This window comes from Ascochyta rabiei, chromosome 4 (assembly GCF_004011695.2).
Source record: "Ascochyta rabiei chromosome 4, complete sequence".
NCBI lineage: Eukaryota > Fungi > Ascomycota > Dothideomycetes > Pleosporales > Didymellaceae > Ascochyta > Ascochyta rabiei.
In genome coordinates this window covers 1,094,381-1,116,882 of record NC_082408.1, presented here as the reverse complement: position 1 = coordinate 1,116,882, position 22,502 = coordinate 1,094,381, and the positions used below count along the sequence as shown (strand labels likewise).

The following is a 22,502-nucleotide window of genomic DNA, read 5'->3' as shown; positions in this document are numbered from 1 at the left end:
GATGCCCAAGCCGTACCCTGTCATGCATCCGTAGCATGGGGTATAGATCCAAAGAAAAGCGCCTAGCCAAATGTTCGACTGTGCTTCACTGAAGGTGCAAGTGTAAAGACAGCTTTCACAGCATGCAGCTATGCCTCGTTGGTCGTCTGGTCGGCCTTCTTGGGGATGTCGGCGAACATGGGCTGGCCCTTGGCCGCCTCGAAGCTCTTTGTGCTTGTCTTCTGGAAGAGCGTCTGTGGCTTTGACCTGCAGTTGTGTTAGCACAGGTCTGTACCGGAATCTTTTCATATGCTCACTTCTTCATCATGTTCTTGTTGCGGAAGTTGCTGAGCTTCTGGGTGGCCGGCGACTGGATCTCATCGGACGGAGAGACGTACTTCTGTGCTCTGCTGTCTGTTAGGTTCGCGCACGACCGAGCCGACTGTGCCTACTCACTGCTCGTCCTTCATACGTGACTCAAGCACCTGGCGGTGGTACTCCATGCTCTTGGGCTCAGAAGGCGCGGCAGGCTTGATTTGCGCGTTGACGTCGCGGCTGCTGAGGACGTGGGAAGACATGGTTGTGTGAATGGGTTGTAGAGGTTGAGTCGGTCGAGACGAGGCAAGTAAGTTGTGCAAGCGGTGGTAGTGGGTGGTAGTGGATGTCGTGGTCGGTTCTCAGCGCGCCGCGATGCAGCCGTTAAGAATGCGATTCTTTGGTCTTTCGTGAAGCCTGTTGCTAGGGCAACTGCGATCGGCAAGCACGAGCGACGAACCATGACGTGCATGCTGGCAGCCTTATCCCTGTGCGTTTCAGCCCTATTCCCTGTTCTCCACCTGTTGGAGGTATTCATCCGGTCCGCTCTTGTCGACCAGAGTGACTCACACGTTCTCTGGAGTCTGCGTCTGGCTGAGCCTGTACATCCTGCACGCGATGCCATGCTCCTTGCTGATAGAATGCGGAGTATCGACACACAGCAGGAGGAGAACAAGACGTCGTCTTGACAACGGCTGAACGGCGTTGTATCTCAAGTGCACAAGTTTTGGTCAATTTGGCACGCAAGAGACCGTCTGGCAAGCTGATCTCCAAGACCAGCCATCACAACTTCGCACCCCCCCTCCCCATCACCTCCTCCACCCCAATCTCGCTCGTCATCAAAATACACGTATCCCTCAAACTGCCCACTCTATGTCTGTGATTGACCTCCTGATAATCCCGACTCGTCAGCATATCCCTAAAATGCTCAATGCTAGGATAGTGCGCAAGCGCAATCTCATCCCAGTCACCCTCGAGCTTCTCCGTCTTGCCATTGACCCCCGTCACGTTGCCGACAATCTTGGCGTTGCCGCCATGCCGTGACCCTATCGACTCTGCAAACGCCGCGCCGTACTTGAGGTAGGCCTCTTTCATGCCCGGGTTGAACGCGAGCAGGTTGAACATGGAGACTGCTCCGCGTCCTTCGCTGCTTGGGCCGGACACGAACGAGTCGATCCAGGTGTTCAGCTCGGCGGAGAGCTCCAGATCTTGACTAGATTGCGTCGTGGCTTTCTTCTCGTTGGGGCTGCTCAGTGGCGGTACTGATGCTGGTTCCGGATGTAGTAGCTTCTTGTTGTTTGTGGAGAAGTCTTTGATCAGACGGGACGGTACGCCGGCTGTGACGCTCCAATGGTGTCGCACTAGCTTTTGCACATCACCTGGGAGGCTGTCGGTGCTGGGTAAGATGAGGAGGATATCCCATGCAATGTTTCGGGCTAGGAGATGCTCGGTTGAGATCTTGGTGGGAAGGATGATCCAGCGGATCACGCGAGAGACTACAAGAGGTTTGGCTGTGCTTGACTGAAGGGTTGATAGGAAAGTGGAGAGAGGATTGGGAGTGGTCTTGTGAAGGGCGAGGAGATGGAGGGTGCAGAGCGGCATCGTGGCTGAAGAGGTACGTGTGGGAGTGTTCGAGGAGCGTATAAACTCGGTCCGACAATGAAATGAGGAATCTTTGAAGTGTACCTTACGTGGACTTGATGGAGAAGCGTTGGTAGATATGACGTAAGGCTGCGGCAGCATGCCGAGGTTCAGCATGAGGGGCTAGTTGAGGGCTCTCAGTCCATTCGATATGCACAGGAACTCAAACTTGTAATAGAAGACGTTGTCATTCGTTGTATTCGTCTTGCTCATCATCTCCAGCTCTGCCCTTCTCTGAAATGGCTTTTTCCGAAGTAGCATCTTCATCTGTAGCGGTGACTTGGAACGACAGGTGCTTCCAGTCCTCGATCTGAATGGCATTAGCAGCGATTCCTCGACACGTTTCGAAGTTGTGCGCATTTACCTCTTCCGTGATACTCCTCAGACGATCGCGAATGCTATCAACAGCGTAGCTGCCCAGGATCAATCTCAAGGGTGGAAAGCTGCAGTGACCCAACTGCCACACGAGCTCTGCGCTTTTCACAGCGCTTACGGGTTGCCTGTCGTTCAGCCACTGCACCATTCGTCTTGCATGCTGAGCAGGACTCGTCAAGTTTGCATACGGCTCGCTTGGATTTGGCTTCACCGAAAAGTGACCGTACCGTTTGGGCTTTGGAGGCCCTGCACGAGGCGTGATAGGATAGCTGGAGGGAACGACATTGTCGTCTGGTTCGTCCAGTCTAACATGGCCAGGCTCAACGAGCGTAGCCTTGATATTGAAGGCGTCGATTTCGTACAGCATGGACTCGATCAAGCCTTCGACAGCATACTTGGTTGCGCAATACGGCCCAAGTCCGGGAACACCCAGAGATCCGGCGGTGGAAGAAAAGATGAGATAGCGACCGGCATTCTGCTGGCGGAGATAGGGAAGGGACAGCTGGATGATGTGGAGGGTACCGAGGAAATTGGTGCTGAACTGGTTGCGCAAGTCGTAGTCATCTTGGTCTTCGCACGCGCCAATGACACCGTATCCTGTGCTGTTCACAATGATATCCATCTTGCCCCAGTGCTCGAGGCTCTTCGTCAACACGTGGCCGACAGTCTCTCTTACTCTCACATCACACAACAATCCCAAGCAGCGGCGATCCTGCCACTCCTGCATCTGCTCAGGTGTGTTTTCATGCGTCCAGCCGACAGCAGTGCACTGGTCGCCGTGGGCTAGAATGGTACGAACGAGAGAACGACCAATATGGCCGGTAGCTCCGAAGACCTGCAAGTCACTTGATCAGCTTTGGCGCATGTCGCGGCAGGGACTCTCGTACAATCCATACTGCGCGCTTCGGTGGATTGCTCTCAGACGGGGGCTCGCAGGTGGCGGGCAGTCGCAGGTCAGGGTTCCGGAGGGCGGTGCCTGGTGAGAGGCTCTGGCTGGCCGTATCAAAGTCCATGGAGGAGGGCTAGCGAGGCTCTGCGGTGTCGCGTCACCATGGGGTGGGTCACGAGGCGGAGGTGCGGGGAACCAATCGGCGTGGACTAGATCAGACGGAAGCCAGCGTCTCGCCCACTCGTCAACGCATGACGAAGCGCCTCTCGTCGAGCAGGAAGCGCACGCCGTCCATGAGCATTTGAATGGGAAAGGCTTCCTTGCGGTTCATGAAGTTGCTGACCAGGATGAAGAAGAGGACAAAGACGTCGAGGTGGAGAGGTGCGGACAGGAAGAAATGGTAGGCCAGGAACAGGAAGGCCTGGGATCTGTATCTGCCTCTGATGGAACGGACGAGGCGAGCTGCCCTGACCGCACGGGCTGGGTCGACGGTGGAGGCTTTGTGGATGACGACTCTGGAGAAGTTTGCCATTTGGAGAGATGCAGCAGCAGTGGATTGGATCGGTCGTGTACCAGCCCCAGCGGCCCAGCAGCTGCGAGAGGGAGCGGACGCGCGAAGCTTATCGATAGAGCCACCCCTGCCGTGCATTGCCGTGCATTGCATTGCATTGCATTGCTTCACCAGTGACGTATGCACTTTTAGTCTTTTACCAGCCATTGACCACGACAACATGTCGCGGCGCTAACACAGACTCGACGCAAACACCGCCATGGCCAGGCCAGTTCCTACGCCGGTTCCTCCGCCGGTTCCTACGCCGGCGATGCAAGGCTCCTCGTCGTACAACTCTCCACCCATCGTTCACGTCCCCCGCTAACGTGCTGCAGACTGTCCTTCACCCAGGGCTTCCTGCTCGGTCAGTTCTCGATTGCGCTGCTCATCTTCTTCTTCATCAAGTTCTTCATCTTCGGCGAGCCTCCGTCCGCAGACGACCGCGCGCTGCACCTCAACTCGCTGCGGCGCGCACGCACCCTCGCCCACCAGCAGTCGCTGCACTCACTGAAGCAGCGCACACGCTCCAACTCCACAACCACTCCAGCCCTGCGCCACAAGCACTCGCGAAGCATCATCAAGAAGGGCGAAGAGAGCAGGGGCGGGCCCAGCATAGCCACCATCCTCGCCAAGACCTACTACAATGTCAAGGGCCACCAGCCAGAGAGCCTGGACTGGTTCAACGTCCTCATCGCCCAGACAATCGCCCAGCTGCGCGCAGACGCAAGACAGGATGGCGCCGTCCTGACCTCGCTGACCGACGTGCTCAACTCTGGCAGCAAGCCTGACTGGATCGGCGAGATCCGCGTCACCGAGATCGCGCTGGGCGACGAGTTCCCCATCTTCAGCAACTGCAGAGTCATGCCCGCTGAGGACGGCTTCTGGTACGGCCCAGGCACCGCAGGCGACAACGAGGGACGACTGCAGGCACGCATGGACGTTGATCTCAGCGACGTCATCACAATCGGCATAGAAACAACACTGAACCTGAACTGGCCGAAGCCCTTCTCCGCCGTACTCCCTGTCGCTCTCACAGTCAGCGTCGTCCGCTTCTCCGGCACTCTCGCAATGTCCTTCATGCCATCCTCGTCACCGCCCTCGACAGCCGCAAACACGCACTCGCCATCATCCAACTCGCATCCGCGCGACGCACAGAAAGGCCCCTCCGACCCGGCCCGCCCGTCAACGTCCTCCTCTTCCAACCCCTCAACCTCCAATCCCATGCCCCACCGCCCGACTACCCTCGCCTTCACCTTCCTCGACGACTACCGCCTCGATCTCTCCGTCGGCTCGCTGGTCGGCTCACGCTCCCGCCTCCAAGACGTCCCCAAGATCGCCCAACTCATCGAGTCGCGCGTACACGCCTGGTTCGACGAGCGCGCCGTAGAGCCACGCTTCCAACAAATCTCCTTGCCCTCGCTCTGGCCGAGGAAGCACAACACGCGCGGCGGCGCAACCGAAGACGCCGAGGACGAGGGCGTCGACGCTGCATCGCCCGCGCCGCTCGACGACGACGTCGCAGTACCTGCCGCAGGAATGGGCCTCGGGTTGGAAAGCACTGCTGCAGGCGGCGGCGGTGGGGGAGGCAGTTTCATCCCGCCCGCCACCTCTGCGCCCGCGACGCTCGAGGAGCGCATCGAAGCCGAGGGCGCCAAGCTGCGGGAAGCGGAGATACGGGCCGGCGAGCGGAAAGCCGTCCAGCGGGGCGACGATGGGATGCGGTGGCGGGGGGAGAGGGAGAGGGAGAGACAGACTGAAAGACCAAGGGACAGGGAAAGAGAAAGAGAAAGAGAAAGGGAGAGAGGCGAATCAAGTAGACCGCAAGCTCCGAGTCGATTCAAGAGCGAGCACTACAGTGGCCAAAAAGGCATGCCGGGCGCTATGCTCGAATAGACGAGACGAGACGACCTGTAATAAATAAACACAAACATGTAAAAACAGTACAAAACGAATGAGAGTACGATTCACGTCAACAGCATTACAAGCAGCCATCTCTCACCTCACTTCACTGCCAGCCAACCAAGTCTCAAACTGTGCTGGTACAACACAACACAACACACATCATAAAGTGCCGTAGTGGTCATCTTCTTTCTTGCATTCCTCTCTACCCTCCCTCCGTGGTCACTTGTCCATTCCACCGTGTGCATCTATCTGCACCGGCGCTTTTCTAGTAGGTAGTGTACACGCTAAGTGACAAGAAAAAAAAAAAAAAAAACTTAAAAAAAATTCACTTCTCAGCCTGACATGGCATCTATAGCGACACAATGCGTCGACACACAACATCATCTCCGAGCCTCTCGATCAGAGGAAAAGGGGTTTTCCAAAGACGGCTCGCAGGCGCAGACAGATTGCAGCGGTGTATGGGTTGGGTGTGATAGTGGCCCGCATGGCGACTTCACGTGCGTACATGTGGAATCAGGAGGGCTGATCAGCTGCTGGGACTCGGCAGAGCCAACGTGGTATTTCTATTGCCAGCTGGGGGTCGACGCAGGGACTGGTAGAGTTGTTGAATAGGGCGGTTGTTGGGGCGCCTCTGGCTTGGTCGGGTGGGATGGGGACGGGTCTTGCCTGAGCGCCTCTTGCGTTGCGCTGTAGGGCGGTGTTGGCGCGGAGAAGAAACCGTCCAACTTGGGCAGAGCTTTCAACTCGACTGGGGGCTGCTGCTGCTGCTCAACCTTAGGTGCAAGGACGACCTCAGGTTGTTGAGCAGAGAAACCATTGGTTATAGCGGCAGGAATGACGTGTGGTAGAGGAGGTGCTGCGGAGTAAACGGATGGTGGAGCAGCAGCGACGGCAGGAGCTTCTGGTTGACGGGGCCCGTCGGCACCTGCCATTGGGACGTCCTCTTGAAGTGTCGTGCCGTTGAAAGACGCTGGATCAGGCTTCGGTTCAATAGCAGTATTCGAGTCTTTACTTCGGTAATGCAGAGTAACGACGAGAGTCTGGGGCTCCGGCTCTTCCCCAGACGACTGGTCGGCAAGGTCATCCTCGTCGTCGCCATCCGCGTCCATCTGATCAGGCTCCTCTTCTTCGTCTCCGCCCTCCCAAGACGTGGCGTCATCATCCTCTTCGGAGTCCATTTCGCGGTTCAGATGGCTACCGCCTGAGCGGTTACCGGCACGTGTAGCTCGATTCTGGCGCGGCTCCTCTGATGCATCCGACCGCATGTACTCTCCAGTAGCAGGGGACGCTCGATCAGTAGTCTGTCCGCTGTGTAGGATTTCGCCATACGTGCCGGCCGCGCGAGACCGAACATGTCGACCACTGGCAGTGACAGTAGGACCAGAGTGCATTGGCGACGAGTCTCGAGCAGACTGTCGGCCTGATCGACGAACAGGAGCATCGTCAGAGTCGAAGTCATCGCCTTCATCGTATGTGTATCGCTGGCGCTTGCCGCGCGTGCGACCTTCGTAGAGCGAGAAGCCTGGTTCGGGGCGGGTGAAGGCTGCAGTTCGGTTTACACGGTATTCGCGGCGCTTGCGCTTCTGCAGATTTGTCAGTGCACTGAATTGTAGCAAAGCTGACAGCACTCACCACTTCCGAGGCCTCGAAACGTGGTACGGCATTGATCATGCGCTCGCTGAGCGTCTTAGCCTCCCTATGGCCGTCGTCCTCGTCCAGGGCCTTCGCCAGCACCCTCAGTTCGTCGATAGACCCAGCGACACTCCACCAGGTCGCTTTGGCTGTGTGCGGGTTGCCTTCGCGGTAGACGCGGAAATGCGTGTCGTTCTGGCCCTCGACCAGCCAGTAGCGGCGCTTCTCTCCGTCGCGACCCCACGGCTGCACCGACAGCGGTATGTTTGTGTCGAGTTTGTCTTTCGTGGTGCGTGATTTGTAGGCTTGCGCGATCATGGCCTTGACTTCTTCGCTCTGGTTCAAACTCCAGAGGCAGAGGGTGTGGAGGAGGGTGATCTGGCCGGCCCGTCAGCTGCTGTCAGCATCGTCGCACTGCGCAACTTACGCGCTCTGTCGGTGTCATGGTGTTGAAAGAGCGACTGCCGCTGAGGGGGTTCGTGCGGTTCCACTTGGTGGGCCACTGTGATTTCTGTGTCTGGATCGCTTCTTCGAGGGCTCGGCCATAGTGACCTTTTCTGGAAAGCGCCGACTCTGTCAGCTGTGAACTGCGCCAAGTGCTTCGCTATAGCTATGCGACCATCAAACATGTATGCGGGAGGGAAGACGGGGTCGGACTGACTCGACAGGCTTCTTGCGATTCAGAACCAGCCCAAGCAAGGCGCAAAGGAGGCCTTCAACGTCTGGTGACGGAGTACCCTCTGCGACACCCAGCTCGACGTCCTGGGGCCCAACATGGGGCGCGTTGCGAGGAAACGCTTCGTTGAATCGTGACCGGAACATGACTACGAACTACAGGGCCAAAAAGTTAGCGGAGCGCTGACGTATGGGCCACCCATGCACACGCCGTGATCACGTCGCGACGAGACGCGATTGACGCGTCCAACACGTACAGCGATGTCTGGATTGTCTTCTGGGACATATTCATGGGGCGGCGACGCCGGGCGCTGTCTCGGTGGCGGCGAGGGGGACCTCTTGTTGAAGAAGGTCAGGATGGTGCTGTTCTTTTTCTTCTTCGAGGGTGCAGCCTTCGCCGTCTTTACAGGCGCAGTTTCGACGCTCATTTCGTCCTCGGTCGGCGGCGCAGAGGAGAGCGCAGAGTCGGAATCCGAGTCGGACATTTTTGTTGTTGCGGCGTTGATTCGTGGTGGTGGTGGTCGAAGCTGGACGAGGGAGGAACGTCGTCAACGGCCAGGGCTAGGCGCGACGGGTGTATGAGGTAACAGCACAAAGCCTAGCTAGTTGGAGCACTGAAAATCTGGGGTATTCAGACCAAACTAGAATCAGCCTGCAGGCAGTTCTACACGGGCATGTCAACAGGTACCGCGAGGTAGAATGTAGGCTCGAAGAACGTATGTTATTTCGATCAAGCAAAGAGCTCCTTTCGGCTGTTGGTGTCTATAGATATAATCTGTGATGCGTGCTTGCTCTCGGTATGCGAGATAGTACCGGCCCAGCGTCTCCCGTCCCAGGTAGCCAGTAATCGACTGCACTGAACCCTACCTTGCTGTTGCACGACACTGACTGTATCCCCGCATGATCGAAGAGCGTAATCGGCAGTTGTCGAGTGTGATGCCGTACAAAACGTGTAGGCGCTGGCGCTGATTGCAGTACAATCTGTACTAACCGCGTCATAATATCTTCAACAACCCCCAATCACTTCCCAGCTTATACACAGTCCACCTCGGTGGGTTCATGAACATTGGCTGTCTGTTGGTAAGTTGTTCGAAGTAACCTTGAGCTTTTGTTGATTTCATCCTCTCGGTGCATCGTGCGGTGATGCATGGTGCTACCTGACCAAAGATTTGTAAGCCCACGGTCTGGCGGGTGATGGTCTCTTTTGCAAGCGCGACACGCCCCCGATGATGTTCTGTAGCCATAGGGTTCCTCTTGGTGTTGTGTCCAGCTTTTCCGTCCCAGCTACGCAACCAAGTGCATCCACAGAGTCGAGTACTGGTCTTGATAGAAATTGAGACGCCGCGCGATGTGTCGCGGGTTGATAGGCGAGTTTGCGTGTTGTAAGTCGACTGACAGATTGCCTGTATCTGTCCCCGCATTGGGACGATCCCTGACTCCGTCCGCTCGTATCTGGGCTGCAGAAGTGTAATCTCACCTACCACTTCTGTCAGCTCTTACATTCCTTGGCCCAACCTTTCAGATGTCACCAAAAAGATAGAGGATGCGGTAGGGAAGACGACATGGGGTAATGAAAGCAGAAAACCTTGTGAAGCGACACCGACGGATTTGACATGCTGTGTGGTGTATCTTTCGCCGATTTTTAGAACGCTCAATAGCAGGCCTGGGAGCGTAGATCTGTTGTGGCTCGTTGATACCGCAAGTCGATGACCGTGGTCCACTGGAGGAATGTGGAGGTCTTCAGCGCATCGAGGTCACGTGCAGACCACCCATGGCCCATGACCTCATGAGCTGAAGTCTAGTCATTGCTGTTGCTCTGCGGGCGCAGGCGAACAGGTCCGCGGGCAATACTTGGTGGCCAATTTGGTGCACTCCCTCGACGACATCCGCACTGAGAAGACTGGGTTCCTCGTGTAACGAAAGACACGCCACGTTGCTAGAGCCCGGTGTTCAGGGCGAAAAGCCATCAGCCCGTCGTTCCACGCCTTCGTCGACCGTGCCAGGTGTCGAAGAGAGGGGCGCAGCGCTCTGCAGCGACAACTCGGCGAGTGCCTCGATGACGGAAGGGGAGCGCAGGTGGCCTCTACGCCTCTACCCAAGCGCAAGCGCACGAGTCCAGAAGCAAGACTAGAAGGCGTCGGAGTCTTGGTTTGGCACCGTCTAAATGCCCGTGGCTTAACCTTCAATGGCGAAGGCTATTCTAGTGGTCTGCCAGTGCAAGCAAGCAGCACCAGACGGCAGCAGTTCCAGTGCAGAGGCGTGCATCTCTGAAACCAAGCAAGGCGGGCGAGAGTGAGCATCTGCGACGAGCAACAAGGCGATGACGTGCGACTGGGCTCTGTCAGCGGCAGCGAGGTGCGTTTGGTTCGCTGCCGAGGAAAGCTGTCACTGCCAAAGATAGAGAGCGGGCGCACGAGCAGAGGGGGTTGGCGACAGGAAGGCCGAAGCCAGCGATTGGAGTGCGATGGCCTCTGGCGCAGTGGAGCGGCTGGCCGCGCCCCGCAGCGACGGTTCACTGGTGGCGTTTTGGGCTGTCGCTGATCAACCGTTGGAGCGAGCGAAAGTTGCAAGCAGTGATCTAGAAGGGTTCAGGGCGTGTCGACACGCGTTGAATATAATTATGGGCCCGCAGTCCCTCGCTGGAGATTGACCACCTACCCCCTTTCCTCCAGCTGCGTGTGCTTCACCCTCGTTCCGGCTCCTGTTCCTGTTTCCGTTCCTATTCCCATTGCCATTCCCAGTCCCATTCCCATTCCCAGTCCCAGTCCCAGTCCCAATCCCAGTCCCAGTCCCAGTCCCTTTCTCTTTTCCCTTTTCCCTTTTCCCTTCTACCTTTTCCCTTTCCCTTTCCCTTTCCCTTTCCCTTTCCCTTTCCCTTTCCCTTTCCCTTTCCCTCTCCCATTCCCTCTCCCATTCCCTTTCTTCTGTTGTTTTCTTCCTGTCTCGTCTGTGCCGGGCATCCTTCGCGCCTCCTGCCTGTTTGACTTGCAGCATCACCGATATCGATACCGCTTCCCTGTCTGCACACGGCCCACCGCTCGCTATCACAGAACCCCCGCCCACTCCGGCCTCTCCATCACCGCTACCGCAACCATGAACGTCAACAAGAAATTCGGCCGCTTCAAGCAATGGGCCGGCGAGAAAATGGGCGGCGAGGCCCGCACCGGCACCTCAGAGGAGTTCAGGGCGCTCGAAATGGAGATGGAGCTGCGTCACGAGGGTATGCCCTGCAGCCACCGTGCGATTTCACCGCGCTGACAATGCACAGGCATGGATAAAATGCAAAAGGCCATGGCCGTCTACGTCAAGTCCATTTCAAAGCGCGCAGAGGGCGCCGACAAGGAGAAGCAGCTCCCCGGCGGCCACCTGGGCTCCTCCATGGTGACCCACGGCGAAGATTTTGAGCCCGACTCCGAGTTCGGCAACTGCTTGTCTTGTACGCACACTCGCCCGGCGTCCACAATTGCATCGTTCTGCATCGTTACTGACTGCCTGCAGCTCTGGGTCGTGCCAATGAGCGTCTTGCTCGCGTGCAGGAGACGTATGCACAGGGCGCTACGTCAACCTGGTTGGAAGGTCTTGACCGCGGCCTCATTCAGATGAAAGAGTACCAGGTACGCCATTGCCATTGACTCAGGGGGGTGTGGTTACTAATTGACCACAGAATGCGCGCAAGAAGCTCGAAACCCGCCGCCTGGCCTACGACACCTCCCTCGCCAAGATGCAGAAGTCAAAGAAGGAAGATTTCCGCATGGAAGAGGAGCTTCGTGCGCAAAAGGCCAAATACGAGGAGACCAGCGAGGACGTCTTCCGCCGGATGCAGGACATCAAGGAGGCCGAGGTCGATCTGGTGCAGGACCTCTCGGCTTTCCTCGAGGCAGAGCTAAGCTACTACGACCGCTGCCGCGAGATCTTGACCAGCGTCAAGAGGGAATGGCCTGTCAGGTGAGCAGACGCATTGCTGCATTCGCTCCAGAACTTGTACTGACACCCCCAACAGAGAGACGGCCCCCGCTCGTACTACGCGCTCGCGCTCGAACACAGCCCACGGATACGCCGAACGCTTCAATCCGGTCGAGGAGGAGCCTGAGCCATCACCTCCACGCATGACCATTCCCAAATTGGCTTCTCGCAGCCGTTCGCCAGCGCCCGAGATGGCCGGCTCGCCCGGAGGCTATGCTCTGCGTCCCGCGATTAGCCGAACCTCCACACACGACGGCTACTCGAACGCGCGTGACGACTCTCCCGCTCGACGATTGACTCGTGTCCCGACCGACTCTTCCGCAATCTCCAGTCGAAACAATTTGCGCCCCGTCCGTCAGCAAAATGCATTTGCTGACGATTACGAGGACGACGATTACACTGGCTCGGGCAGCAGCTACAGGCGCGACAGATCACCGCCCAGCCCTGACTTATCTTCTCAGGGTAGTGGTAGCGTCATGTCGCGAGCAGCGAGCTGGACAGCTGCAGATGGCGGTGCCGCGCCCGGCGGGAAGAGGGCACCCCCACCACCTCCCTCAAGGGCGAAGAAGCCACCACCACCTCCACCTCCGATGAAGCGAAGTGCGTTGAGTGAATCCACAGTGACACGATACTAGCACAGCATCTTTATCTCTCTTCTTTGCTGTTACTAATCTACTTGTTCGTATAGGGCCCACGTCCATGTCTGGCAGAGTTGTAACTTGGTGAAAGCGACACAGCTGCAAACATTGGGCAGAAACTTGGCTCTCCATTAAGACTGCAGCGCAGTCAGGCGTTTTGTTATACATGTCCGTAGGATCACTTGTTTCTGAATGGCCTTCCATTGTATGTCAGGGCGTTCTTCTAGGAGCGAGCATTACGGAGGGGCCCATGTAGCAAAACATCAAAACATCACAAATCCGACTTCAAAGCTTGACTTGCACAGAGAGTAGACATCCAACATTGCGAATGACTGTGAAGACGATACGTGACAGACCCGCCTTTCCATAACAACTGTGCCATTCGTACACCCGTACTCTTGACCCTGACCCACGATATACGAGCCGATCGCATCCGTATCGCTGGCAACAATAAGAAATCTAAAAAAAAGAAAAGAAGATGCGTCTTGCCAACCGAGCCTCTAATTCTCGTACTTTGGTTGCGGGTTGGGAAAGTTCCAGTTCTCCTATCTCTCAGTCAGCAGAGCCCTTTCACCGACCAGATAGATACCTGTCAACGCGAAACAGACGAAAGAGAAGACAAGAAAAAAAAAAGGGAAAAAGGAAAATCGCTGGGAAGGAAACCAACTCACCCATTGCTGCAACCCGCCATTCGGACTCGTAGTCCCGAAATCCCCACCGCCTTGCCCGCTGCTGCTGTCCACAGGCACGAAAATCGCATTCCCATCGTGTCCGCCGTTGTTGCTCCCCATGTTGCTGAAGATGTCGAAATCGTCTGGATTTCCCCCGCCGTTCAGACTGCCCAGGATGCTGTCGAAGTCGACGTTCAGCCCGTCCAGCGTCGTGGTGCGGTGCAGCTGGCCCGGCGGGCCTGGGGCCATGCGCGGGGTGTTTACGAAGTTGGGCGAGGTGGAGGAGAATGAGGGGAGGGGTTGTAGCGTGGGGTGTTGTTGGGGTGCGAGGTTTTGGCGCTTCTTGTTGAAGCCCTTCATTACGTAGAAGGCCTCGAGGTTCTCCTTTACGGTCCATAACAGGTCAGAACACCGCTCGCGCACGCCGATGCCGTAGCAGTGCCCGAAAATGTGGTCGATCATGGTCATCATGCGGTCTTTGCGCGGGAGGTCCGGCGTGCGGTAGAGTTCGGTGAGGAGCAGGAGGACGGCGTGATATTGTTGGTACGTGGTTGAGTACCAGGCCCAGGAGCTGAGGGATGGGAGGGTATCCAGGGTTGCACCGATCTCGAGGGTCGTAAGGGCTGCAGTGAGAAGGACGTCGCGGAGACGGTTCTCGGATTCTGAGCGCGGTTGGAGAGAGGTTTGGGGAAGATGGCGGTAGAGGAGCATCGAATCGCAGCGTGACATGAGGAGAGTGGCGACGAGGCCTGCGTATCGCTGGATAGGTACTGTAGCATCAAGGAATTGCAGGTACTTGTTCTGAATTTGGCGTCTTCGCGCTTCGACGCGACCGCGCAGGTCGTGAAGTGTAATATGTTTACGATCCATCTCGATTCTGCCTCGGAAAATGAGACGATGGATCTCGTTGCACTCATATCGAATGAGCGATAGAGTGACGTCTGTCCATCCGTGAACTGAGGTTGGGTTCTGCTGCCATTCTGAGGTTCCGAACTCAAAAACATCGTCGTTCACATTAAGGGGCATAGCGATGTCGACATCGTCAGATCGGATTGATGGATGGGGGCCTTGCGCCTCGGCAGTCTTGAAGTCGAGGAAGCAGATCTGGTACCATAGCAACGATCGGACATGGCGCTGCAACGGTGTAAGGCTGGTCGCAGAGCTGTGGCTGAGACGGTGTATGCCTATACATTGTGCTAAGCGTACAAGTGCGCCCACTACAACAGACGTGGCTCTTGATATCTGGGCTCTGCAAAGAGGGATCTAGCGGGATTAGCGTGACGCGGTAGTTCAAGCGGCAAGAGTATTACCAAATATATGGTCAGCGCTTGCAGTGTTCTGATATTTGACGTCTTTGCCCAATTGGCACGTAGCAGAGCCCGCTCGGTGGCTTTTTGTAGCCTCAAGAACAAGTCTTCTTTGGTAATACCGAATTGTGACTTCGCTTGCAGTGGTGATACTGATGCAGCTGCGGCCATACATACCGCCAATATCAGAGCAGTACACGAGTTCTGATTAGGGCTGCCAATTTCAACGTGCATCCAAAATCGCTCAAAAAGGCGTTTGAATGAAGGAATATGCAGGACATGGGCCATCGGATCGACAGCGTCGAGGTAGCGCTGGAAGAGCGCCTCAGCTTCCATCTTGGTCGGGAGCTGCGGGGCACTAATGTCATTGTTGCTGTGTGCAGATATCGAGCCACCGAGCAGCAGGTTCAATGCCGGCGCAAGTGAAGGCATCTGTTCTGCCGACAGAAGCGCAGATGACTGCGACTGTCTTTGGCCAGCGACTGACGAGATTGAGGCGTTGCGCTCGGCGAGAAGCTTGCCCAGCTACACGTGACATTTCAGCGACCACATCTGAAGGGTCCTGCGAACGCAGGCGGATAGAGCGGACAATACCTCTTCGGCATACTGAGGGCGAAAGAAGCCAGTCACATTTTCACAGATGATCATCCTCCCAATCCTTATGGTGAGGTCTGTCGCGATCTGATCTTCGTCGTCGTTCTCATCCTCGTAGACATCGTCCTGGGTCTCTTCGGGTTCCGCTGGGAGCCTCTCCCAAGCATCTCCATCAACCTCGACATCCTGTTGATACTCCTGCCACTCGTAATCTCTGGGCGGAGTTCCTGGCGTGGTCGTGTTGACCGAATTCGGGTTCTCGTATGGCTCATGATCAGGCAGGCTGGTGGAGCTTTGCGTGCGCACCGGGATGTTTCTAGTCCAGTCCGGTACAGTAACGTTGGATCCAGATTTCGAAGATGCGCGCTCCCTCTGTTCCCGCTCTTTCTTGCGCGCCGCGCTCTCCGGAACGGTGATGAAGACACATTCTCGACCAAAGGCTGTGCAATTCTGGCAGGGGTGCGTTTTGGAGCATCGCGACTTCCGAGTTCGGCACTCGACGCATGAATTAATGGGGCGTGGGTTTCTTCTGCGAACCACTCGAGACTGCAGTACTGATCCTTGTTCTGGCATTGCTCATATGCTCCATCTCTTCGCCATTACCAGGAGAGTTGTTGAGGGTTTCGGAGGGTTAGGAGTGGCACGAGCGAGTCTAGAGGGTGGCTGACGATTGCGCTAAAAAACATGTGGGGTGGGCCGCAAATGGAGTCGCGTTCGAACAGAGCTACGAATTTCCTTCGCCGTCTGTCGGAGCGACGCAGGTACCACCATGCATATGTACACAAATGATTACCTTGCCATCAGGCTAGCTCTACCTGGCGTGACCAGAAATTTGACGAGACGGGCTGCTCCACCTGCGGCGAACTAGGTAATCGCGAATAGCAGGAGCCTCAAGGACCCCCACCCTACTGCCAATCCACGTTTGTAGTGCGCAACACACAGCAGACGTGCTCAGAACATCAAGGCAGCCGTCATAGCGCATGGTCGAACAACACCTATGAGGGATTTATGGCACCAATCGCTGATAATGTCGGCTGTAAAAGCCTGACGAGGTTGTAAGATTACCGGCAGAATGGGGCTCGCTACCTGTATTGGCGAACAGCCACAGACTCCAATAGCCAACACCAGAACACCGGGCTCCGGATGTACACTTGATATGACCCTCAATCAAGAGCGCCCAACAAGACGAACGACATGTGAAGCGACCATCCTCAATCGGTAGGTCGCTGGTAAAATCATGTATCGCAGCACGGCTACCTGCCTACTTCCCGCCGCAACCGGGCTGCAGCTGAAGTAGCCGGAGGCTCAGGCCAAGACTCTACTGCATCCTCGACCTCTTCCAAGAACGAGGTGCTGTTATGCACGGTAGTCCCCCCGAGAACAACACGGACGCCGGGAGAGCTCGCGTTCACTTGCGCAACCATCTTGGCTTCTTCGTAGGTTGTTCCACCTACCATGAACACGATGATGTCTTGAGGCTTGTCTTTGGTAGTCCCGCCACCTTCCACAAATGGGTACAGTTGCTGACTCAAGCGTCCCTTGATCAAGTCCTGCAATGTGGTCTCTAATCGAGGAGAGTGCTGAGTGTATACGTTCTCGACGCCTTTCAGGCCCTTGAAGCGGTCTCTGGCGCCACCAAAAAATGATCCTGGCTGGAACAAATCTGGCATGCCTCCTGCAGCTGCAGCTGATTGCAGTGAGTCGTGATAGGTAAGAAGTTTTGTGATGAGGTTGATGCGGTTCCTTGACAGGCCTCCTGCTACAGCCAGCAAGTCGAGCAACATAGCTGTTGAGTTCGAAGAGTTTTTGTGGTAGCGCAGCGCATAGATAGCCACAAGTCGTAGCTTGTTGTTCGCTGGAACCTTTGGATCTTGTATGATTTTTTGTAAGGACTTCACATCGTTGGAGTGGTTGTCCTGGCATGCAAGGCTCTGCTCGAGCTCACTAATGTCCAGTAGAGTCTCTTCGCCGACTCTTCGGCTCAGCTCACCCACGAGGGTGACATGCTTCGTAACGTTGCCGGATAGCTTGCGAAACTCGGGAAAGTCCTCGATGAAGCGCTTCATGTCTGCGATCGAGTCGAGCTTCTGTGTGCCTTGCTGCTTTGTGGCGAACTGTTCGACATACTCCTTCGCGTTTTGCCCGAGATCACCGAAGTTCAGGTACATGTTCTTTTTGAAGAAGGGATCTTGTTCTTGAGAAAGGACAATCTCTTTCATCTCTGGTCGTATCTCAGGCACATCACGCAGGTCGACTCTTCCGTTATTGATCCCTAGCAATTCATGAACCATGGCTTGGTAGGTCCACTGTGTGAGCAATGGCGTGACCGGATCGTCTCTTCGGTCAACCACTAGCAAGATGGGAGGGGTATCGGTTTTTCTGAAGTCGAATAGTTGTTCCTCCTGAGTTATGTTGTAGCGTACTTCAGTCGCTAGTTTCTTCACGAGGAGGCTGTTCTTCTGGTATCGAATCAACGGCTTCTTCTTCAGCGCAAGAAGTAGGGCCAGAACCGCTTCGGTAGATCTTTGTAAAGAGTTTTGGTTCCACGAGTCCGGGCTAGTACTCCATATCCTGTGATCTGGGAAGCTGAGATTCAAGGAAATCAAGTCTGGGTTGATGACAAAGAAGTCGGCGAAGTGCTCCTGAATAGTGCGCACAACCTCGTGATCGTCTGCTTCGGCCAGCCGCTCGAGTGAAGACTTTTTGATGACGTTGCTGAAGTCTAGGTAACGTCAGATCTCCACAGACGACCTCGAAAGCCTTGATAACCCACATATATGGTATTCCCCGTACTTGGGGTCCCGCAGCTCCTCAATCAAACTCTGTATCGATTCTGGCGATGGTCGTACGAAGCATAAGCACCGAAGATGTCGCATCTTCTCTCGTTTCTGGTTCTCTATTCGACTGATTCGCTATCAGAAATGCCTAATCGTGCTCATGGGAGGGTAGAATTAACTCGGTGAGGTAGACTTCATGTGTGAGAAGCGCTGACTGCGTCGTCGCAGAAGACACTATGGACACCTGATTCGTATAAGCGCATGTTCACACACTGCCTGGTGGAGGAGACAAACCCACAGTCTCATTGTCGAGTAAAAGTATCTTCATCTTGGCTGCAGACGTGCCGGTCGCAGCGCTGTCTCCGACCGACACCATCTTGGTGATGTAGCCGGAGACGGCCTGTACGATGTCCATGTTGCAAGTCGAGTTTACCACTCTCGTGTGTATGTTATCTCCTTTGGTCGCTATGGGTTCTACGGTATGTAGAGTTGGCAAGTCCTTGTTGACGTCGTTGTTGAAGCTATGTCGCGGTACACGAGCCAGATCGCTCGCCGAGCTGCCAACGCCGCGGGAATGGGTGACGTAAGCTGGCTAAACTACGCTTCACAAACACTCTTCAGCGCGCGACAGCCTAGTCGAGACAGCGCAGTGGGAATCCAGAACGCCTATACGGCTCTCTGCATGCCGAACTGCCAGCCGGACATAGTGCCTCCTGTTGCCTACGCGTGTGCTGTGAGGCACGACCTCCTCTCTGCTGCGGGGTCGTCGCTGTAACGAGCCAAAGCTGTCTGAAAGCTCGACGACCCATCTAGGTCGCCATGACTGTCTTGCTGCCTGTTGAAAAACTGCTCTGTGTTAAATGCCTTGGAACCTCTATCAGATTTCTCCTTCGTATCTTGCCTCAACTACACTTGATACACACTTCGCGATACTTTGGTGGAGCGATACTATTTTCAGGTGACGTAGCTACCTACCTGCTTGCTTAAGAATCACGCAGGAGTAATCCTACCTCCCCCCCTACACTCCACACATCTACGCAGGACTGATAGAAGGAACGCTCTTGTCGGTTAATCAAGGGACATTTTCCAAATCTCCGCCCTCATCTACCGGAAAACAATCGACACCAATTGTCTTAACCAGTAGTAGTCGTCATGACCAAGCTCTTCATGTGAGTTAACCCAACCACCACCACCACCCAGCTACATGTAGCTTACCAATCCTCAGTACAGGCGCCACCGGCTACATTGGAGGCGACGCTCTTTATGCAGTAGCAAACACGTATCCAGACCTCGAGATCACTGCACTTGTGCGTAACAGCGACAAGGGCGCAAAAGTTGCTTCTCAATACGCCAAGGTCCGCCTGGTCTATGGCGACTTGGACAGTACTGAGCTTCTTACAACCGAGGCTTCCAAGGCTAACGTTGTGCTTCACTGCGCCGACTGCGACCACGTAGGTGCTGCTACAGCTCTCGTTGCTGGTCTTTCCAAGAGTACCGTACCAGGTCCAAGCTATCTCATCCACACCTCGGGTACAGGTGTGCTATCGTGGGCCGACTTCGAGGAGAAGACCTATGGATACCATCGTGAGCACACGTACGATGACTGGGATGGCATCAAGGAAGTCACATCTCTGCCAGATGCAGCATTCCACCGTAACGTGGACAAGATTGTACTCGGAGCCAGCAAGGGCGCGGGAGAGGTCAACACAGCTATTGTCTGCCCACCATGCATTTATGGACCCGGACGTGGCCCGGACAATCAGAAAAGCGTTCAAGCTTACACATACTCTGCAGCTACGCTGAAGCGTGGCAAGGGCTTCATCATCAACGAGGGTGCCAACATCTGGACTGAGTCACATGTTCAAGACCTCAGCAATATCTTTCTTGCGCTCGTCACATCAGCCATGGAGCCCAAAGGTGGCAAGGCAACATGGAACGACGAAGGCTACTATTTTTCTGAGACTGGTACTTTCGCTTGGGGCGACATCGCAAAAGCTATTGCAAGAATTGCTCACGAGAAAAAGCTCATCGATACGGCTGAAATTGACACCATTACCGCTGAAGATGCGGACAAGTTAATCCCAATGGGCAGCTACTTGTGGGGCACCAACTCTAGATGCAAGGCTAGCCGTGCTAGCAAGGTATTGGGTTGGAAGCCGCAGCAGAAGAGTCTGATGGATCTGTTGCCTGACATTATTGAGGGCGAGGCCAGGATGCAAGGCTTAGTCAAAGGACATGCTGTCAAGGCTGCTGGGGAGGCATGAAAATTTGTTTCGGAGCGTCGTGTTCCCTTGATCAAATCATAACTATCGTACAAAGGTTCGGTAAATAAAACAAGCAGTTGATTGAGTGGTGAAGACCAATGTAATCCAATGCTATCATAATACAGAATGGTCGTCGCCTTGTGATATGGTATCCAACTTCAGTATCCACATTTTACTCCTTCTATTCTACAATTTCTGTGGACAACAGTCTTCCTTCGAAACCAGCACACTCGCCTGGTTCTTCTGACTCGGGAAATCAATCGCCGGATTCCTGTCAAAGAAATCACTAGGCTTGTAATGCAACTGATAAACCTCGCATGGCATGACCGGCCAGTCCTCAACACGGGGGTTGTGTGTAAGACCGAAGACGTTCCAAACGACCAGGTCCTCGTTGGTGATTTCGTCCTTGCGCGCTGCCATATCGTGCACACCGCCCTGCTCCATCTGGCTCTGCAGAGTGAAGGGGCCTGCAGCGTACAGCTCGTCGTCCCGGTACTTGGTCACCCATACGTGGTGGTTTGTGAACAGAGCACGCTGAGCTTGGATAGAGCCTGGTGCTGCGAGGAGCTTTTGGGTGGGTAGTGGTGTGAATTTGTAGCCGACGGGGTTTCCGCTGTGGGGGTTCTTCTTCTCCTGGTTGATAATCTTGAACACACGGTGGTCCATTGGGTTCGCGTCGAGACCGGCAGAGCGATTGACGACTGTCTTGCGGATCTCGTAGAAGTTGCCGTTGGGGTTGGTTTCCTTGTCCCATGGCGCTGGCAGCGACTCTTCATACGTGACGGTGTTCTTATGGCCATCAATAGCAGGGTCGAAGCGGGCTGCGAAGATGTGCTGATGGTTCTGCGCAAGGACACCGCCGGAAACAACGTTTCCGTATAGAGAGGTCTTTCCTGGGTCGATGTTGACGGTCGAGACAATACCCGTGGCCCTGACCTCGAGAGTAATGCCTCCTGCAGTATCGAGCTTAAAGGCAAACACGTATTCGTAGTTTGCGAGTGTGATAATGAATTGGACAACGAGCTCGCGCATACGTGTGACGACGGCTCGGCCCGTCCTCCAGTTGGTGTGCTTCCAGCCAATGCCGTTGTCCTGCTCATGCAAGCAAATGACATTGGGATGTTCCTTGGGCTCACCGTCGTTCCCAACAATGATTGCATCGAAATACTTGATAACACCGAGACAATCGCAGCCGAGCGACAGGTTGTTGGCGCAGTTTCCAGCACCTCCGTCACCAAAGTCGAAAGCCTGCTTGCGATGGAACGGGGAGCGGGCGTCGGCATATGGCACTGTCATCTCGCTAATGCTCATACGGTACATGATACTCCTGCCCTCGTAGCACACATCGTGCAGAACGGCACCTTCACGTGGATTGAAGGAGACACGGAAGCTCCATTTTTGCCATTCGACAAGTGATTCGTCCGTGACCTTGAAAGAAGGCCCCTCAGGCTGCGTGATGTTGATGGGCTTGACATCCTTGCGAACACCTCCTTCAACAAGTTCAGGAATGTACTCAGCGGATTGGCAGTGGTCAAGAATGCGCGGAGAATGTGTCTGGCCAGTAAGACTGTCGCCTTTTCCACCAGTTGCTAGACGATCAAGACGCACAATTTCTTTCTTGTGTGCATCCATAACAGGGATGAGAGGGAGCGGGTAGGCGTAGAAATTAGAGTCGGCGTTGCCATTTCGAGTATCCTGGGCGAAACAGAGACCCTGGAAGTATCTGCGGTTCTCAGCGCCAATGTCGAGCCCGCCATATGGCCTGAAACATGTAAGTAAGTAATGGCATGGCAAGGACTGCATATAAACTTACCATGGCTCGACTACAAGTTCGAATCCTTCGGGTAGCTGGAACTCGGCAATGGCTTTCTGGAACTCCTCGCTTCTTTTGCAGGCCTGGACAAGGTCATCGAACTCCCACAGTGTCAAGCTGGCCTGTCCCTTCTCTTTCGGGACAACGTCGTGCCTGACTCGTTTCTTCTGCTCAACATCGATGATGGATTCGTTATACTCCGGTATGCGGTCCGATCCAATGACGTCGTACATGACTTTGGCCAACCTTGGTGGCCTCTTAGAAGTCGGCGACTGGCCTGGTTGTGCTGCATGTTCAGCCTTGAGGTACGCCTTCATGAGCTCCTTCTCTGGCTCTTGCAGAAAGATTTCCCGAAATTGAACGACAACATCTTTGTGCAACGAAAGGACGGTGTCGCGGGCCACACGAGTCTCCTCGGAGTTGAGGATTTTGAACGGGTGTGGTGCCATTGCGGCCGTTGACTGAGCCGATGCTGATGGGCAGATAGTATGGTAATCACCCAAGCTTTGTAGTAATC

At 55.2% G+C, this 22,502-nt stretch overlaps 11 protein-coding genes across 11 annotated transcripts, besides 5 other annotated features; 3 read left to right on the top strand and 8 right to left on the bottom strand.

Moving 5' to 3' along the window:
- Positions 1 to 128: 128 nt before the first annotated feature.
- Positions 129 to 557, bottom strand: EKO05_0002812 (uncharacterized protein; the record flags this gene model as incomplete). Its single annotated transcript, XM_038938000.1, has 3 exons — positions 129 to 246; positions 297 to 386; positions 436 to 557. 3 exons carry the CDS (start codon positions 555 to 557, stop codon positions 129 to 131), a joined length of 330 nt encoding a protein of 109 aa, XP_038801384.1.
- Positions 558 to 1,077: 520 nt separating this feature from the next.
- EKO05_0002811 (uncharacterized protein) lies at positions 1,078 to 1,896 on the bottom strand (the record flags this gene model as incomplete). Its single annotated transcript, XM_038945140.1, has 1 exon — positions 1,078 to 1,896. One exon carries the CDS (start codon positions 1,894 to 1,896, stop codon positions 1,078 to 1,080), a length of 819 nt encoding a protein of 272 aa, XP_038801383.1.
- Positions 1,897 to 2,122: 226 nt separating this feature from the next.
- On the bottom strand, positions 2,123 to 3,323 carry EKO05_0002810 (1,2-dihydroxy-3-keto-5-methylthiopentene dioxygenase; the record flags this gene model as incomplete). The annotated part of the gene is made up of 2 exons (XM_059636022.1): positions 2,123 to 3,145; positions 3,198 to 3,323. 2 exons carry the CDS (start codon positions 3,321 to 3,323, stop codon positions 2,123 to 2,125), a joined length of 1,149 nt encoding a protein of 382 aa, XP_059492005.1.
- A 120-nt stretch (positions 3,324 to 3,443) lies between these two features.
- Positions 3,444 to 3,731, bottom strand: EKO05_0002809 (uncharacterized protein; the record flags this gene model as incomplete). The annotated part of the gene is made up of 1 exon (XM_038945139.1): positions 3,444 to 3,731. The coding sequence occupies one exon, from the start codon at positions 3,729 to 3,731 to the stop codon at positions 3,444 to 3,446; it is 288 nt and encodes a 95-aa protein (XP_038801381.1).
- A 112-nt stretch (positions 3,732 to 3,843) lies between these two features.
- Positions 3,844 to 3,876: a tandem repeat.
- Positions 3,877 to 3,969: 93 nt separating this feature from the next.
- Positions 3,970 to 5,642, top strand: EKO05_0002808 (ERMES complex subunit mmm1; the record flags this gene model as incomplete). Its single annotated transcript, XM_038937914.1, has 2 exons — positions 3,970 to 4,037; positions 4,085 to 5,642. The coding sequence occupies 2 exons, from the start codon at positions 3,970 to 3,972 to the stop codon at positions 5,640 to 5,642; spliced, it is 1,626 nt and encodes a 541-aa protein (XP_038801380.1).
- Positions 4,135 to 4,166: a tandem repeat.
- Positions 5,482 to 5,553: a tandem repeat.
- Positions 5,643 to 5,944: 302 nt separating the features above from the next.
- Positions 5,945 to 5,975: a tandem repeat.
- A 239-nt stretch (positions 5,976 to 6,214) lies between these two features.
- On the bottom strand, positions 6,215 to 8,443 carry EKO05_0002807 (uncharacterized protein; the record flags this gene model as incomplete). Its single annotated transcript, XM_038937952.1, has 5 exons — positions 6,215 to 7,234; positions 7,284 to 7,661; positions 7,711 to 7,840; positions 7,945 to 8,114; positions 8,216 to 8,443. The coding sequence occupies 5 exons, from the start codon at positions 8,441 to 8,443 to the stop codon at positions 6,215 to 6,217; spliced, it is 1,926 nt and encodes a 641-aa protein (XP_038801379.1).
- A 2,608-nt stretch (positions 8,444 to 11,051) lies between these two features.
- Positions 11,052 to 12,556, top strand: EKO05_0002806 (uncharacterized protein; the record flags this gene model as incomplete). Its single annotated transcript, XM_038937849.1, has 5 exons — positions 11,052 to 11,178; positions 11,227 to 11,394; positions 11,457 to 11,572; positions 11,623 to 11,903; positions 11,959 to 12,556. The coding sequence occupies 5 exons, from the start codon at positions 11,052 to 11,054 to the stop codon at positions 12,554 to 12,556; spliced, it is 1,290 nt and encodes a 429-aa protein (XP_038801378.1).
- A 503-nt stretch (positions 12,557 to 13,059) lies between these two features.
- Positions 13,060 to 15,704, bottom strand: EKO05_0002805 (uncharacterized protein; the record flags this gene model as incomplete). Its single annotated transcript, XM_038937854.1, has 4 exons — positions 13,060 to 13,104; positions 13,231 to 14,493; positions 14,541 to 15,062; positions 15,132 to 15,704. The coding sequence occupies 4 exons, from the start codon at positions 15,702 to 15,704 to the stop codon at positions 13,060 to 13,062; spliced, it is 2,403 nt and encodes an 800-aa protein (XP_038801377.1).
- Positions 13,169 to 13,206: a tandem repeat.
- Positions 15,705 to 16,384: 680 nt separating the features above from the next.
- On the bottom strand, positions 16,385 to 18,323 carry EKO05_0002804 (vacuolar protein sorting-associated protein 45; the record flags this gene model as incomplete). Its single annotated transcript, XM_038938055.1, has 4 exons — positions 16,385 to 17,853; positions 17,905 to 18,035; positions 18,088 to 18,152; positions 18,207 to 18,323. 4 exons carry the CDS (start codon positions 18,321 to 18,323, stop codon positions 16,385 to 16,387), a joined length of 1,782 nt encoding a protein of 593 aa, XP_038801376.1.
- A 737-nt stretch (positions 18,324 to 19,060) lies between these two features.
- On the top strand, positions 19,061 to 20,172 carry EKO05_0002803 (uncharacterized protein; the record flags this gene model as incomplete). Its single annotated transcript, XM_038937998.1, has 2 exons — positions 19,061 to 19,077; positions 19,134 to 20,172. 2 exons carry the CDS (start codon positions 19,061 to 19,063, stop codon positions 20,170 to 20,172), a joined length of 1,056 nt encoding a protein of 351 aa, XP_038801375.1.
- A 186-nt stretch (positions 20,173 to 20,358) lies between these two features.
- EKO05_0002802 (Primary-amine oxidase) lies at positions 20,359 to 22,434 on the bottom strand (the record flags this gene model as incomplete). The annotated part of the gene is made up of 2 exons (XM_038937668.1): positions 20,359 to 21,934; positions 21,986 to 22,434. The coding sequence occupies 2 exons, from the start codon at positions 22,432 to 22,434 to the stop codon at positions 20,359 to 20,361; spliced, it is 2,025 nt and encodes a 674-aa protein (XP_038801374.1).
- Positions 22,435 to 22,502: the final 68 nt, after the last annotated feature.